The sequence below is a fragment of the Drosophila guanche genome, unplaced genomic scaffold (genome assembly GCF_900245975.1).
Source record: "Drosophila guanche unplaced genomic scaffold, DGUA_6, whole genome shotgun sequence".
NCBI lineage: Eukaryota > Metazoa > Arthropoda > Insecta > Diptera > Drosophilidae > Drosophila > Drosophila guanche.
The window spans coordinates 725714-742174 of record NW_022995758.1 but is presented as its reverse complement, the minus strand read 5'-3'; the positions used below and the strand labels follow the sequence as shown (position 1 = coordinate 742174).

Genomic DNA, 16461 nt, shown 5'->3' with positions numbered 1-16461 from the left:
CAAAAGCTGCTTTATGCAAAATTCAATATTAAATGAATATGTACATACATTTATATAAATAAATTGCAATTTTAATTAATTTTAATTTTGAAACAAAATTTTTTTTTATTATGGTTGCTCTTGTCTCACTGATGAATAATAAATATAACTTTTCCATTTCCTAGGTAAGATAGTCACAATTTAAAGTTGAGCATTTTTGAGCAAAAAATAAAACTCAACGACTAATTATTATTTCTTGAGTTTTATTTTTTTTGCTCAAAACATAATCATTATTCATTGAGTAGTAAAATATAACTCAAAAAGTTATCATTATATTGTGAGTATTTCGATATTACTTTAACACACTTAAATCATGGTGGAAATGTATAGAATATCCTTTAAGATGAATATTGGCAAGTGAATGATTTTTATACCCGGTACTCGAAGAGTAAATAAGGTATATTGTATTTGTGGATAGTAACGGTTGTATGTAAAGCACAGAAGGAAACGTTTCCGACTCCATAAAGCATATATATTCTTGATCAGCATCAATAGCCGAGTCGATAGAGCCATGTCTGTCTGTCCGTCTGTCCGTCTGTCCGTCTTGTATGTCGGCTAGTTCTCAGAGACTATAAGAGCTAGAGCCACCAAATTTTGGCTCCGGACTGCTATATGCTCACACTGAAACCAGTGTATTTAAAAAATTAATTAACAATTTTGAAGATAAAAGAAAACTCCGTAGGGAATGGCCATATCTATCAGATCCCCAAATTGGGATCCGATTGGATCATTATTATAGCCACAATGAAGAAATGAATTTCCAGTGGCTAAACCCACCCTTTCCCGCAGCTTTTGTTGTTATTTTTACATTCTCTCATTCACACTCTGCTTCTGCTTCACTCGGCCTCTGCCTCTGCCCTCCGCCTGCCGCTTCCTCTGCTGACTTTGCGGAAGTGCGGAAGTAGTACTAAGTGCCGGGTATAAAAGTTGTGACGCGGAAGAATCGTCTCACGTCCAGACGTTTGTCTTTTTTTGTCATCCTGCATTGTTTTCCCATGTTGGAGCGTTGGGCTGTGGGTTGCCCGCACAAAGGCAACAAAAGATAGATTGAGAGTCAGGGGTGAGAGATAAAGAATTAATTTTGCGCAAATACGCTTACATGTTGCGTAACATTCGGAGCGCCAGTTTGTAGTCCACTTCACTCCCCTCCGCTCCGCTCCGAAATTTCCATGCATATTCCATGCAAGCGAATGGCTGAACAAAGAGGAGGCTCATGGGTTGGTTTTGCTAGTGAGCGTGTGTCTGACTAGTCTGGTCTGGTTGCTGCATTAAGCGTAAGCTGCAACAAATGAGTGAGAGAGTGCCGGCACTAACAATGGGAATCGAGCAAAAGTCCCTGCAGAACAATGACAATTTGCTGACGTTGACAGTTCACAGTTTCCCCAAAACGAATGCCGTTACATAGGGAATGTGCCATATGGACACAGAGATACCTATTGTTGTTGGTATAAAATAATCTGGATCTAAACGTAAAGCGGGAATTGTTTTTTCGCAAAAACTTTTAGCCATCCTCCGTTCTTGTTTTCTTTTTGCTGCCTTTCTACATATGTACATTCATATCCAAGACTGCCAATCTACCCTCTGCTACTTTACAATTACTGTGCGTGTTACGAAGCGTATGCCACTTTTCCTCTTGTGGCTAACCCCATGTACCTTAATTAACACGCTAAATATTTCGTTAATCAAACATTCCATTCAGTTCCATGCACAAGGACCCCTGGCATGCACATCATCCTTCAAATGCTCTCTCCTTACAATCCTTTTGACGCAAGACTCACGTGGTGGTAAAAGTTATGCAGATATTCGGATGTGCTGCACTCTGAGTACATATTTCACTGTGGATCTTTCTCTTTAGGTGTTGTTTGGCATCGATTTGTAATTACCCGCCACACACACACACAACCACACAGATGGCTGGCACACACGAGTATCCCTGGCCCTGACACCACCTGCCACTTATCTGGCCGCCGCATAGACTAACTGGTTGACTGACTTAATTGCAAATTGCATTATTTATCGGGTGGCAAAGTTCGTCAAACTGCAGCATCCACAGGAAATGAAAGGAGAGCAGAGAAAAACAGAGCAGGGGAAAGCAAATGGAAGTTCCAAAATCACCTTTGCCATCCAACCAGCCAGTTTTTTACAGAGCAGCCAAGCTAGACGAGCGCACTCGTAATATTTATTTAAAAACACCCTGTAATAATTTGGGATACATTTCTGTGTATACGTTTATTTTGACAATTGAACTATATTTTCAAGTCTCGGCCATCTAGAAATAGGGCGATGCCAGACATCAGCTTATTGCCCAGCCTGCGGATGTTGTTGGCATCATGGGGCGTGGTCAGGGCCACGATGGGCAGGCGGAATACTTTGCCGCACGCATTCGAGCACTCAATATAGGGGCGAGGGTACTTAATGACTGGTATTTTGGCTTTCTCGGCGTAGTGATAAATCTCAGATTTCTTCTGCTTGGACGTCTGGCGAGTGACGATGACCACCTTGGAATGGTGCTTGCGAATGCTATACATCAAGTTCTTGTAGCTGCGAAACACCTCAGAGCAGTTCACCTTCACGGAAATGCGAATATTATCACGCACCAAATTGCCGCTTCCGGCTGCAAATGGAAAAAATTTTAACAAGGCGGAGGAGTATTTCTATTTTACATACATTTCTTTCGATTCCCAATCGGTTTCTTCTTGATATCCTTGTTGGTCGAACTTTGTGGTGGCATTGGAGGGCGCGCCACCTCTTTTCTATCAACGAAACCGGCAACTTATTCACTAATTTTCACTACTTTACGCATTAACTTACTTTGTGTTCTTTTTTTCTGGCTTTTTTGGTTCCATTTTCTTCATTTTCTCTATATTCGATGTGCTAGTCCGAACAATTTGCAATCAAATGAGTTTTCAATGAAGTATAGCATTCGTGACAAATGATCATAATATCAATGCCTACTTGATGTTCATGTTGCTGACTCAGTGCAGTGTTGGTAAACATTGCGGAAGTTCGTATAGGGTATTCCATATTCTGCATATGGTACACATACACACAAGAAAACCTAACCTATTTATGTCACCTGGTCAGCTGCACCAAAGCTGTCTCTTACTCGTGGCTCTATCTCAACGTCTCAGCCGACCTCCCTGTGGGGCAGTGCTTGTGCGAGGACATCCTCGCACAATGCACTGTGGAACCAATGACCAATTTTTGTGTCCATTGGTATGCACTGGACAAGGCAACCATTTTCTTTGTTCAAATGAACTACAAGAATTTATATTAATTCTTACCTCGTATAGCCATGCACCCTGTCAGCCGTTGCCCAGTGATTGATGGGCCACCAATTAATGAAAGCAAAGTCAGTTTCAAATAAGACGCTGAGCTTAGATGCTTTGATTAGACGCCTAACACCAGTGGGAGTTGCAGGAAGGGATCCTCAAAAACCTTAAATTTTAAATATGAATTTTCATCACGAATGAATACTTGTTTAGCGATGAGAAGTTTCGATGAGCAATATTAGACTAAAACACATTAGCAAGTAGCAAGTCTTCCATGTTGAAGGAGAAATTGAAATCAGCATGTGCCTCTCACTAGCGAACAGCTCTGTTATAAAACTTACAACTTAACAGTGGTGTTCCCTGCGTTATTTAGCTGCCAACTTAACAGTGGTGCACTCTGTTAAACCTTGTACTAGGTAACATTAAGGATAACTGCTTTTTCGGCTTTTTCACGTTTTTTGGTCAGTAAATGTAGTCTCTGGTGCCGTGTTGGGTTGCAGGGGAGTGGGTGGTACGCAGCGATGGGTGCTGAAAAGTATGCTACGCTTTGCGCACCTGGCACATAATTGAGTGACAACGTGGTCTGAAACATTTGCCATGCGGACAGCGTCAAGTGGTGGCTAGCGCAGGGAGTGAGAGCAAGAGCGGTAGAGAGCGAAAGAGGTGGACAGGCAGGTGGCAGCTGTGGACAAGGCAAGAGGGCAACCGGGTAAGGACAGCGCTCATGCAAAACATTTGAATTTGTAATGAGATTCCACACGGAGCCCCAGCCGGAGCCACAGAACAGAGAGATATGTATGTATGGTCGCCAGGCCTGCCAAATGAAATGTGTGGCAGTATACCATACCGCACCATCTCTCTCTCTCTCTCACACACAGTCTTTGCCTTCCTCTCGTTCTCTCTCTCTCTCTCCCTCTGTCGTTGTCGCTGTGTGTCATGCCCTTTGAGGGAGCAGGAGCAGTGAAACTGTTAATTGTGGCCATAATTAAGGTGACCCCGAACCAGTTGGCCATACGCAAAACGTGACGAGCTCATTAATTTCAAATGCTTTATTTGCCTTCAATGGATAGGGACACCATTCTCTCTCTCTCTCTCTCTCTTTCTCTCTCTCTCTTTCTCTCTCTCTATCTCTCGTATTCTCTTTTGCCATGCATATACGGCCATCTCTCTTGCTATCTCTTGGACCTCTTTCTTTCTTCACTTTACACTGTATCCCTCCTGTCCAAGCAAAGTTTTCGTTTGCCATAATTTTACCCTCTGCAAGCTGGAGGATTGGGAAATATTCCATTCTGGATCAGCAACGAAAAACTATGATAAATGATTCAATCATTGTAGATTCAACCTTTGCCGAAAAAGCTCCAAATCGATACATTTTCAAGGGTATCAAATGTGTCGTTTCCAGCAGCCTGAACTCGCCAGTTGAGCCGAGATATGATGACGACTGGGAACGACGACGACGAAGACGACTATCATGATGATGATGATGACTTCAGGACGTTGTTAGCGTTTGTGTTGCCACTTGGCTGCTTTATGTCATTGCTGGTTAAGCGATGCGTCTAATTTGCAGCTGCTGCCGCTGCTTCTGCTGCTGCTTTTGCCTCCCAGCCGGACTCTGACTTCGTGTCACCAGCTCAGACTCTGGCTCTGGCGCCTCGACAGAATTTGCATTTTGCACAGCCCGAAGCCCGTTAGAAAAATGCTAAAAGATGGAATATAACAACAACAAAATCAGCGAAAGAAAAACAACACAAATGCTGCTTGAAGCGCAAAACAATTGTTCATTAAGTTTGGGTCTGGGTCCTGGTCCTGGTGGTGGTCGTGGTTCTTGGCAAATAGTAAATGGTACTCGTGGCGTCGACTGCCTGTTGACTGCCACCTGGATCCATGACGACACTCCGACACACCTCCCCTAACCGCGTTGCTCGTTAATTTCAGCATTTCCGCTAGCAATTTTCAGACAGCTTTCCTCCGCCGTCTGTCCTTTGCATTCGTGGCGTTGGCTGCCTGCAACCGGAAATGCAGGAAACGGATATTACACGCTCCAGAAAGCACCAGGGGTGTGGTGTCTGTTAAGGGTGGGGCGGCTGGCATAATATGAAAGAGATATGACTTTTGATGATTTGCCACTGCCGCTGTTGCTGTTGCTTTTGCCTTTGGCTTTGTCGTTGCTCCTGTTGCAATTTGATGCATTTTCCGTGTTTAGACAGCTGCCTCAAAAGTTGTCCTCGGTGTCGTCCTTACCGCTTGCACTCACCTTTTCTTCGGTTTTTTTCCTTTTATCTTATCTTCCCCCACACACACCCACCCACTCATCCCTCTTTTCTGTCACTCCATCCACCGCTCTCGCCAAATGCAGCGGCAAACTGAAAACGCAATTGGAGCGTGGCACAGAACGAACGCGAACGACGAGGAGGAGTCTGAATTTCTATACGTACCTTCTGCTAAACGATACGTTTCGTACCGACACTATTTTAGAGTTTGCATTGCTCATTTTTCATGAATTTGGGTGGTGGATGAGGTTTCGTGTAGCTCATGGTACGTTCCTCCATCAACACCACCGCTGGCTGGCCCTGTATTTTTTTTCTCTGCTTCCCCTTGTCTGACGCTCTGTGGGCCCCCATGTTTTCCTCTTTTTTAGCAGTGGAGGGGCTTCCCTTTTTGCCTGTTCAATTGTTGGGAAAATGAAATTATTGCAAGCCAGCAGAAAAGCAGTTTGCCGAGTAGGGTGCGAGTGGTGGAACGGCACGGAGGAGAAGGGCACGATGTGGGTATGGGCGTGCTTTGGCAGCGTGGAATCAGGTCACAGATGAAAAAGAGGATTTAGCCAAGATGAATTGATTTGCCACTGCTGCAGTGGAGTACTGCTGACTGCTCCAGCAGCAAACAAAAATTCGGCTGTTCCTCTGGGCCACGCGAAATGAAAAGATTCGCAAAATGCGAAATATTGTTTTTGTAAGATTTCGTTTGTTTTATTTTGTATTTGTTACTCTTTTGTTTTTTGCTGTTTTTATTGAACATAATAATTTGTTGTTTTTGTTCTGTTAAGTTTCTTGTTTTAATGCTTGCTCACTTTCGCTTCTGGTTGGGTTTTATTTTGTTGTAGCTTAAATTTAATTTGAAATTTTCGCCCGACTCAAATTACCGTTCGTGGAATTTTAGTTGTTCTTTAATTTATAATTTTAGTTTTTCTTTTGGCGTCTGTGTGTGTGTGTGTTCGTCTGTGTGTGGGTGTAAACTTATTTTTTTAGAATTGTAGCGTATTTGTAAATTTAATTTTAATATGCATAAATTGTTGTTTTTACCCATCGCTATTCATTATTTTTTGTTTTATTTCTTCGTATCGACTCTATGCATTCATCCTCTCTTCTTTCCAGTCACTTTCACTCGCTGAAGGTCAATCTCTTCTATCCTTAATTAATGTGCACTTTTCACTTTTTATTTGTTGGTTGTTCTGGCATTTAGTATGCCTCGCAATTTTTGCAAAAAAAAAACATACTTTGATTTAGATTTATCTTTAAATATTTATATAAATTGTTTCGTTTAGCAATATTAATGAACATTTATTATATTTTATCATTTTCCATTTGTGTAATTCGTATTTTGTCGGTTTTTTCTTTGTTTTATTTGTCGCTGAATATTAATTAAATTGTAATTTCTGTCATCCAGTTTGGCTTTCATTTCTTTTTTGTAAGTCTGTTATTTAACAATGTTGACAAAATATGCATCATGCTTGTCCACATAAATATATATTTATGCAGTATTTTGTGTGTGTGTGTGTGTGTGTGTGTGTGTGTGTGTGTAATGCGATTAGAATCTCCCTCTGCATGTGAGTGAGCCTGTGTGTTTCTGTGTTAGCTTCAACCGTTAACCTTTATGTTTTTTTTTCATTGTTTTGCTTTGCGATTTTCATTAATTTATTGACTAATTTGTTAAAATGCCTTTCAATATTTTCCATACCATTCCTTCGTTATGTGTAATTAATTATATGAAATAATCCTTGCCCGTGCATGAGTACTCGTTAGATCTTAAATATCCAGTTTTAAGTATTATATTTGTTTTTTTTTTTCATTTTGTTTAGGCTTTTGGGTTGGGGTTTCTCATCTCTCATTTGCAGTTTTTGCCTTTTCTCATATTGTATAAATTTAAAATTGTCAGCCATTTGTTGTTTGTTCTTTTAACAAAAACATTATGTAATTTATGTAAATTTAATGCTTAGGTTGAACACGACTAACTCGTATCGTAATCCATTATCCGATATTCATTATCCGTTATCAATTATCATTTGCTCTCATTTTGATGCTCCATTATTCCCCCGTGCTCGAAATGGTCGCTCGACCATATCTTTCTCTCTTTCTCTCTCATCGCTAAGTTCTATAAAAAGTGCATAATTAAAAATTGTTGGCCTTCGCAGCTAATATACTTTCGTCTGTCTGTCATTTGTTTTCTTTCGTCTGTAGCATATGTTAATAGCTTAGAGTCTAGCTCTTATATCTCATATCAGATATCAGATACATTTAAGTACATATATTTATGTATAGATTATGTGTACATACGCACAAGGATGCGCCTCTGTGAGCACATACACACGAAAAAAAAGCTAGTTACTGCTCAGCGTTGCTGTTAGCCATCAGTGTATTCCCCTCACACAGCGTTTTCTGTTCATTTCATTTCATGTATTTTTCTATTCTTTAATTTGATTTGAATTCATACTCTCCTCTGGCATCTGGCATCTGGCATCTGCCGTCTGCTTCTGTCCGTCTGTTCCTCTGTCTTATTTTGGCTGCTGCTGCCGAATCTCGTTTTAAAATACATACCTTTAGGCTAGGTTCTTTTTGTGGGCTTATGTACAACATTAAAATTACTAATAGTTGTAATTTTCCAGCTCAATATTTTATTCAACGCATACGAAACGAACAACGAAACAAAAATGCGAAATGTGAATAAAGAACAAAGCAACAATTGGTGTGCCTGCCATTTGGATTACGATTTAATGTATATCATTGTAGTCCTTTCATCTGGTATTTGCATAAATGGCTGGCTCCTTAAATACAAGTATGTACACAAACACACACAAGCACACATCAAGAGAACAAACGAGAACGGAATATCGAGTATTCATTTCGTGTGTACTCTGCCATATTTAAGGATTAAAATATTCCATTTGTGGCATGTATTTGTGAATTGCTTGATTTCGCTTATGTAAAAAATAAAGTTTAATTCATGACACTCACGCACAAGCACAGAAAATCATACAAACACACACACACACACACAGTTGTAAAAGTTAATAAATTACTTGAAGCAGAAAACGATGCTCTGCTCTTGCTCCTAGTTGACGATCTTGAAGCAAGTTTGAGCCCTTCACTTAAAGTGCACAACTTTTCCTTTAGACGGATCGAAAACAGACAAATAAAAAAAATATATATATTATTGCATATAGCATGGGAGGGAGGGTTTTGTTTTATAGCTGGACTTGATTCAATTTCGCTTTTTGCGCGTTTACAACCGAACGAACGTGTTTCGTGTTCCATTAATCTCTATTCATTTGCATACTTGAAGTACTATCATTATTATACTCGTAGTAATCCTTTCCATCACCGATAATTATTATTATAAATATTATTATTATATATACAAATCTATTCGGTAAGTGCCAGAGTGGTGCGCCGTGGATGGATTGTGGTTTTGGTTTTAGTTTTAATTTTGGTTCGAAAATCAATGGCCAAAGCAAACAAGAGTCAAACAATGGCTTGTCTTCCAGACAATCGTGACCCAAAGAGTTTCACAAAAATACAAATACAAATATGGTAAGTAGTCTACTAACAGTATAAAAAAAAACTTTCTTCTGGACGTACATGATTGTGGCGGGGAGGGAAAGCCAATTGTGTGTGTGTGGGAGGAGGGGCTAAGCTAATTTTGGACGCTATTACACATGTTTCTCCCTCTCTATTTCACTTGTACCTAAAACAACTGCGGAATCAAGTAGAATTAGATAAAATAATGGCCTGCTCTTATTACTACTAATCAATCGAGGTTTCCTTCTCGTATTTCCCCGTGGTTTTATCCCCCTCTTTATTTTAAGACAAGCGAGTGGCGTGCTTCTTGGCGTATGCGTGATATTTTCGTTTGTGGGTAGAACCAGAACAAAATGTCTGCCATTCGGTTGGATAAATGTATGCGTATAATTTATTTATTCATATTCATTTATGTATTTTTATGTGTGGCTCGTTTTTAGCAGTGCTGTGATAATTTAGGGGATTTTTAGATTTAGTTTTGCGGAGCTAAGAATTAGTTTTAGTTTAGCTACAAATACCTATACGTGTGTCAGTGTGTATGTGTGCGTGGGTGTGTTATTAAAATTCCGCTCTTTATTATTTCACTCTGTCACAATGGCAATGGCTATGCGCTGCACTTCCTAAGCTCCTCCTTTCTTAGTTATCGCCCATACTAGCTGCTTGTAGATGTATTTGTCTAGTATGTCTGTGGGTATATCTTTGTGTGTGTGTGTGTGTGTGTGTGTGTGTGTGTGTGTGTGTGTGTGTGTGTGTGTGTGTGTGGCCCAGAGAACTAACGCTATAATTAAAAATTGGCTTTATTTCCTTGCTCTTTGCTCCTCCATTCCCGCATTCCTACTTTTGGCCGCTTTAGTTTCATTCTATTTTTCCGCTATCCTTACGCTTCCCTTTCCACTTCCTTCCGCTTCGGCTTCTCTTCGTTCTCTAATTGCGTTTTTTAGGTTTTGTTTGTTATCGATTTAATTTGTTTTTATTTTCCTTGCGAACTTTTGCTACATTAGTTGTTATTATAATAATGCATGTGGGGAATTAGCTGTAGATTTACTTGTAGATTTTATATATTTTTATTTTATGAACTGCTTATTGCGTTTTATAAACACTAACTTCACTTGTCTTATTTCAACTACTTACTTAAGCCGCATCCGCATTCTAAGCATCTCCTAGCTTCTTTATCCTTTATCATTTCCCTCTTCTTTTGCGTTTCTCCTTTCCCCTTCTATACTCTCTGTCGCCATTTCCATTGCCATAACTTAACATACAATTCGTAATTCTAGTAAAAAAAAATGTTATCTTTTCTTTTTTTTTAATTTTCTTTTTTGTTTTCGACCAACGCACAATTATTACTAGAAAAAAAAACCATAGTGTTTGCTTACTAGCCTAAAGTTTGTAAAGGTCTATAGAAAAAAAAAAACGATCATCTCACGCTGCTGCTCTCCCTCTCTGCATCCATCACCCCCTCCATTCATCATATTTCTTTAAGTACATCTTTCAGCGTTCGTTTACTTTCTCCTATGCGGGCATCTTAGAGTGTTTGCTCTCCAGGGATTGGAATGTCAGTGACTGGGATTATTAGTAGCGCTGCTGGTACTCGTGGTGCCAGCGATTGAAGTCGATGTGGAATACAATGATGGAGCCCGTGGAGAGTCCAGCCAGCAGGTATCTAAACACATTCGAATCAAGGTGGAAATAGAGTGGAAAATTTCATAGAAAATAAGCCATTAGGTAATGAAATTGAAGGACTTATCGATGCTTAGCTTTTTTTTGTATTGGGTGTTTTCTGGTACTCACTTTTGATCGTGTGTCAAGGCCAGGGATCGTATGCCCGCATTGCATGCGGGGAAGGCATACAGTGGTGCTAGGTTAAAGGTGCGCCACACCTCCACAATGCCACGATCGCCTGCTGTCATCAGGTATTCGCCATCGCGCGACAGCAGCATGCACTTTAAGAGAGAGAAAGAATAATTATGTGATCAATATAAGATATAGAATAAGATTTTATAGAGCTAAAATTGACTGATAAATTATGATATATGCAGATAGTACCTGCAGATTGTCGTTGTGCGTCTCATGGCGTAACTTCTTGCCATTGATGGTGTAGGCGGCCACATTTCCCTTGTCGTAGTTGATCACAATGAAGCCCTCGCGGGACATGGTGATCAGCTCCGGGGAATGGAACTCCGATGGCGGATCCAGCGAACGCAGCAAATCCCCGAATGTCGTGTGTATGAGCACGGGACCATCTGGAAGATAGAAGAGGTGAAGCAAATGGTTAAGATTGCATTCTCGCAGGCGTACTCCTGCTCATGTAATACTTACTTGATGAACCAGAGACGACTAGACCCAGCTCGGCGCTAATCACCACCGATGTGACGGCCTGCTCGTGGCCCGTTAGCGTGGCACGCGGTGTGGGCACATCGCCCTCGCCCACAATGCTTTGGGTGCGGGCATTCCAGTGCCACAGTAGCACCGTGCAGTCCGCCGATCCAGAGGCAATGTAGCAGTCCGATGTGATGTTGCACTCCGACCGAGCCATGCAAGTGACCACGCCAAAGTGTCCGAACACAATCTGCACGATTTTCGCTAGAAGAAAAAGAGACAGAGGGAACAGAGGCACAGTTTTGGATCGCTCTCTGTGGGGGAAAGTATGGCTTACCCGTTTCGGTGGCAAAGACGCGGAAACTGTTGTCCCAGAAGCCGCAGGCAATCAGGAAACGGCTGTCCACCGTGGTGACAAAGCAGTTGGAGCGAATCTTTAGCATTTGGCTAAAGTTGTCGCCCAAATGGCGTCGGCTCACCGCATTGCTATTGTTATTGGCTCCATGAACAGCTATAGAATAGGGGGAGAGACGATAAAGTGCCACTCTGGCTCCAAGTGTAGCGAGTGGTACTCACCCAGAACCGGATCGATGGTCAGCGGCTGGTTGGAACCGGGCGATTGGGGCGACTCAGCATAGCTGGGACTCTGGACGGATGCGGTGTAGTTGCAGTTCCATCGATTGACCGCAAACTGATGGCCGGCGGTCACCGTGACGACAGAGGGCAGCGACAGCTGTGGATACGTGTTGGCCGAGATGTGGATGACGGGCGAGTTCTGGTAGAACTTGAGCATTTGGCACAGATCCTCGGGCATCGCGCTGAACATCATCGGGGAGAGATGCATGGCAGAGCTGCGCGGCGGATGGGGCTCCATCAGCAGCTGGCTGGGCGTCTGCCCAAAGTTGCGGATCTGATTTTCGACAGCCTCACGCATCACCGGATCGAGGATGCCGTCAAGATCGACGCTTCCCTCGTAGGTCAGATAGTAGAAGACATTGGTGGCCCGAATGGCCTCCGGTCCGCGCTGCTTGTAGCCGAATATCAGATCGATCCACTGGTGCAGCTGGCACGAGACGAACTCCGACTCCAATGCCATGCGATTGATACGCACAAACTCCTCGGGGCTCTTGGCCCACGGCGGTAGCTCGATGTCGTCCACCAGGGCCCCATCCTCGCGGTGTCCCAGCCTATAGCCGGACGCATTGTAGAACATCTCTGGCAGGAAGTACCACTCAGGTATCAGCTCCTTCACATCGGACGTATCCCGCTGGCAGTTCTTCCACGACAGCGACACGGACGAGAACAGCCGGTCGGGATAGTCGAACTTGCCGCCCTGCAGCGCCAGGAACATGGTCGTGAAGGGCTCCACGCGCACCAGCCAGTTAAGGGTGAAGGCCGCTGTCGAGTAGTGGGTGCCGTAGTGGAAGGGCGGAATGGTGTCGCTGTCCCAGCTCTCGTATCGCTCCTCGAAGTAGGCGCGACGCGATGGATTCAGCGCACCGATCGGCTTCGACAGATCCCTGTAGTTGGAGGGCAGGCTGAGGTCCAGGTCCTTCGACTCGTAGTTGGTCAGCACCCAGGGGAAGATCGGGTACTGATTGAGGTCGTTGTACGTCCGCCCCGCGATCGTATTGAGGAACATCAAATACTCAAAATTGGAGATCTCGCGCCGCTGCCATTTCTGCGTCATGTTCGAATTGCGCATCAGTTGACGCGGTGACATCATTGAGGCGCGACGGGTCTGCGGTATGCCGTACTTGATGCCGACGCCGACACGTGGCAGAGCCTTAATCACCTTCTTGACGGTGTGCTGGTCGGGGAAGGCGAACAGGATGGAGGTGCGGCTCGCGAGGAATATCTCCAGGGCGACATTCTGCAGCAGGTAGCGGCGCGAGAAGATCGCACGCACCTCCGAGAAGTACCACTTGCCGTGCAGATGGTCACAGTACTTGAGCACCTCGCCATCGATCTTCTGGAACTCTGGATGCTCCTCGTCCACCTCGAAGAACATCTCCGTGCTGGTGATGGACACGGTGCCGGGTGCCACCAGTCCGGGCGCAATCAGACGCGCCTTCGTGCTGATGTTCACCGGTCCCGTGAGATCCAAGTCCAGTTCCCGGTCCTCGATCAGCAGCTCGGCGTCGTCCAGCAGCTCCCCGTTGTGCTGGGCAGACGGATGGGATCGCGAGACGGCGATCTGAGTGTGGAATTCGTCACGCGTCTGCAGGATGGCATCCTCGGGGCCCCCATTCTCCAGGGCCGCCTTCAGCGTGGCCTGCGGATGGGAGGAGCCGCGTGGATTCTGCACCATCCGCTTGCGCCGGCGGGCATCATCCTCCCAGGCATCGAGTTTCCAGTAGGTGCCCTTTTGGACAGCAACTGTCCCCACACCCGCACTCGCACCGATGCCACTGACATCGCCCCAGGCCCCATGGCGATTGCACATTATGTTGCGCACCTTCTCGAGGAGGCGACTGGCGATGACATTGTCGCGGCGACGGGCAGCGGTGATGAGGTGGTCGCACATGCGCTCCTCCTCACGCCGCTCCAGCAGCGTCTGGGCGCACTGGGACTCGAAGTCGGCGTGCTTCAACACATCGTCGGCCCGCATCCGGTTGAGGATGAACTCAGCCTCATTGGCCACGCGCACAATGTGATCCTTCATGGCGTGCGAGAGGAGGCGCCCCTCGTTGATCAGCTCTATGAAGGCGAGGCCGGCGTGCTTCTGAAGGCTGTTCTGCCATTCCTGCGAGCAGAGGAGCATAACCAGCTCTACCACCGAGTGCGAGTTCTTGAACGTGGTCAGCCCCTTGCCCTCCATCAGCAGCTCCTGGCCATGCGAGCCGACCAGTGTCTTGGAGAGGAACGGCGCAAAGTCCACCATAATCTCGCGCAACAGCGGACACACCGGTCCCAGGGCAATCTCCAGCTTCTGGGTAAGACTTGCCTCCCGGGAGGGCGTCGTCAGCGGCAGCTGGGCTACGAGTGCCGGCGCCTTCATTGGCAGCTCCTCGGGCCGCGGCCTTTGGCCACCGCCGACGCCCTGTCCGGGTCCCACAGGCGCACCGGAGGCCGACCCTGTTGAGCCGCTGCCATAGCCATCGGGGACACGCACCACAGAGATCTCCGAGTCGGGCTTGTCGCCCCGCTCTCCCCCCATGATGCCATGCCCCATCGATCCATGTTGCTGTTGCTGTGGCTGCTGCTGTTGTTGCTGCTGCTGTGGCACTCCTCCTGTTCCTGTGCCGCCTGTCTGCTGGCCATGCTGTCCATGGGGATGACTAACATCGTGCTTGTCGCCAGCGTCGACGAGTCCAACGACCATGCCAGCGCTGGCCGCTTGAACGGCGGCATCCTCATTCAGATTCACATCCGTCCAACTCTCGTCGTTCGAGTGGCTGGGCTTGTGGTGGTCATCGATCAGGATCTCGCTCGAGGACTCCACCTCAGGAACTTCGTTTTCGGTTGAGTTCATATTCAAGGAGCCCACATCCGAGTCGACACTCTGTCGGGTGCGTGGGAGGTTTTGGGAGGGGAAATAGATGAGAAATAAGTAGGTAATCAAAAAATGCATAAATTTACGGCTGCTCGCTTGGGGCAGTGGTGTGGGGGAATGGGTCAGCACAAAAGCAATCTGGATTGGACAACCCTTGCACTATGGGGCATTTGAGCACTTTTTGTGGCATTAATTAATAACTTCCAAACGAAACAATATTTTTTGATTTTGTTTTCTGATATGAGTCTATAATAGTGAAAGGAAGGTTTGTTGAAAAAATGGGAGTGCCACCGCCTTTTCTTCAGGGTAAAATTGAATTTTATTTTATTTTTAAATTGAATCAAACAATAAATTATGGGAATATATAAAGCAATGCCATATTTCCAATTTGCTAATTTTCTTCTTCACTCAGTTTAACATTACTAACAACTCCGAAAATCCAAACTTTAGGTTATGTTACGAAGATTCAAATATCTGCGAAGACGCAGAACAGCGTAAGAAAAAATAACATAAATTGGATTAAGAATTGAATACTTTACAATATCTATGCAGTTTAATGCTTTCGGCGGGAGCCGAACACTTTGTATTCAAATACAAATTTTCGCCACAAATATGGAATTGTTAAGAAGCTAGCCATTAAACATATTATGAGGTCAATTTTTTAATTTCAAACTCACAAGCACCTTTATAAAACATGTCTGATTCAAGAATATTGAAAAAAATTAACTTAAATTTAGCAATTTTTGCACTTTAAACTTAATGAACAAAATCAGTTTTCCGATAACTTTTCATCGTTCGTAGCAACAGCTGTCTTTAACAGCTGTTATCTTAACAGTGGTACTGTTAATTTTTTGGGTACGTAACATTACGGAATGATGTTATTCCTATGTATATCTGTTAAAAAAATATTACTTTTTTGACTTTTGACAAATGAGTTTCGGCCAGGAAAAGTGGTCAAATGCCCCATAGTGCCTTGGATGTGGTTATTCTACGCTTTGCTCTTTGACCTTTCTCTCCTTATACTCTCTTGCTCTCTTTGTGTGTGTGTGTGGGTTTGAATACATTAAAAGCCTGTGTGAGTGTGTGTTTGTGCGTGGGTTTTGATGTATGCCTATCATTTGCACATTAATTATGCATAGTGAACTATAAATCAAAATTCTCGAGCCTGTCTCCGTTCGCTTGCCCTTCCCCCGTTCGTTCGGTTTGGTCAACACATGCATTTGTCATCGAGTCAGTCCCAGTAGTGCTCAGACATCCTCCCCTTACTGCTGCCTGCCTGACACTCCGTGTCCCGGGCATAGGCGGTGACAGTTTGGCAAACTGATTTGCATAAAAGTAGTCCAGATTTCGCACCCACAATCCAAAAAAACCCGAACCATTACCTCGAAATTCGGCTCATCCGAATGGAAATGGGAACGTGGCGGAATGCCCGGAATGGCACAAGCATGAGATGGAACGGATGGGAGTGGGGCATGTGACAAATTTTGTTAAGCGTTTGACAAATGTCAACTGTCAAGTACAACAGAATGTCAGCGGCACGCGC

General features: G+C 44.4%; 2 protein-coding genes across 24 annotated transcripts in view; both read right to left on the bottom strand.

Annotated features, from left to right (window-relative positions):
• Positions 1–2242: 2242 nt before the first annotated feature.
• On the bottom strand, positions 2243–2786 carry LOC117590500. Its single transcript, XM_034283161.1, has 2 exons — positions 2707–2786; positions 2243–2653 (listed from the first exon to the last, which is right to left on the bottom strand). Exons 1-2 carry the CDS (start codon positions 2768–2770, stop codon positions 2286–2288), a joined length of 432 nt encoding a protein of 143 aa, XP_034139052.1. The 5' UTR covers positions 2771–2786; the 3' UTR covers positions 2243–2285.
• A 6683-nt stretch (positions 2787–9469) lies between these two features.
• LOC117590506 (neurobeachin) overlaps positions 9470–16461 on the bottom strand; it is a 200752-nt gene continuing 193760 nt past the window's right edge. For all 23 annotated transcript variants that reach the window (XM_034283175.1, XM_034283186.1, XM_034283182.1 and 20 more), the window contains 6 exons: positions 11999–14927; positions 11760–11933; positions 11423–11686; positions 11150–11346; positions 10895–11046; positions 9470–10766 (listed from right to left, as the gene is read on the bottom strand). In XM_034283175.1, coding sequence (XP_034139066.1) covers positions 10676–10766; positions 10895–11046; positions 11150–11346; positions 11423–11686; positions 11760–11933; positions 11999–14927 — 3807 coding nt within the window. In that variant the 3' untranslated portion in view covers positions 9470–10675. The remainder of the gene's footprint in view (positions 10767–10894; positions 11047–11149; positions 11347–11422; positions 11687–11759; positions 11934–11998; positions 14928–16461) is intronic.

Coding starts and splice junctions, on each gene's coding strand:
- LOC117590500 (XM_034283161.1), bottom strand. CDS start 2,770: ATGCCACCACAAAGTTCGACCAACAAGGATATCAAGAAGAAACCGATT. Junction 2,654..2,706: donor GATTGGGAATCGAAAGAAAT/GTATGTAAAATA, acceptor TTCCATTTGCAG/CCGGAAGCGGCAATTTGGTG.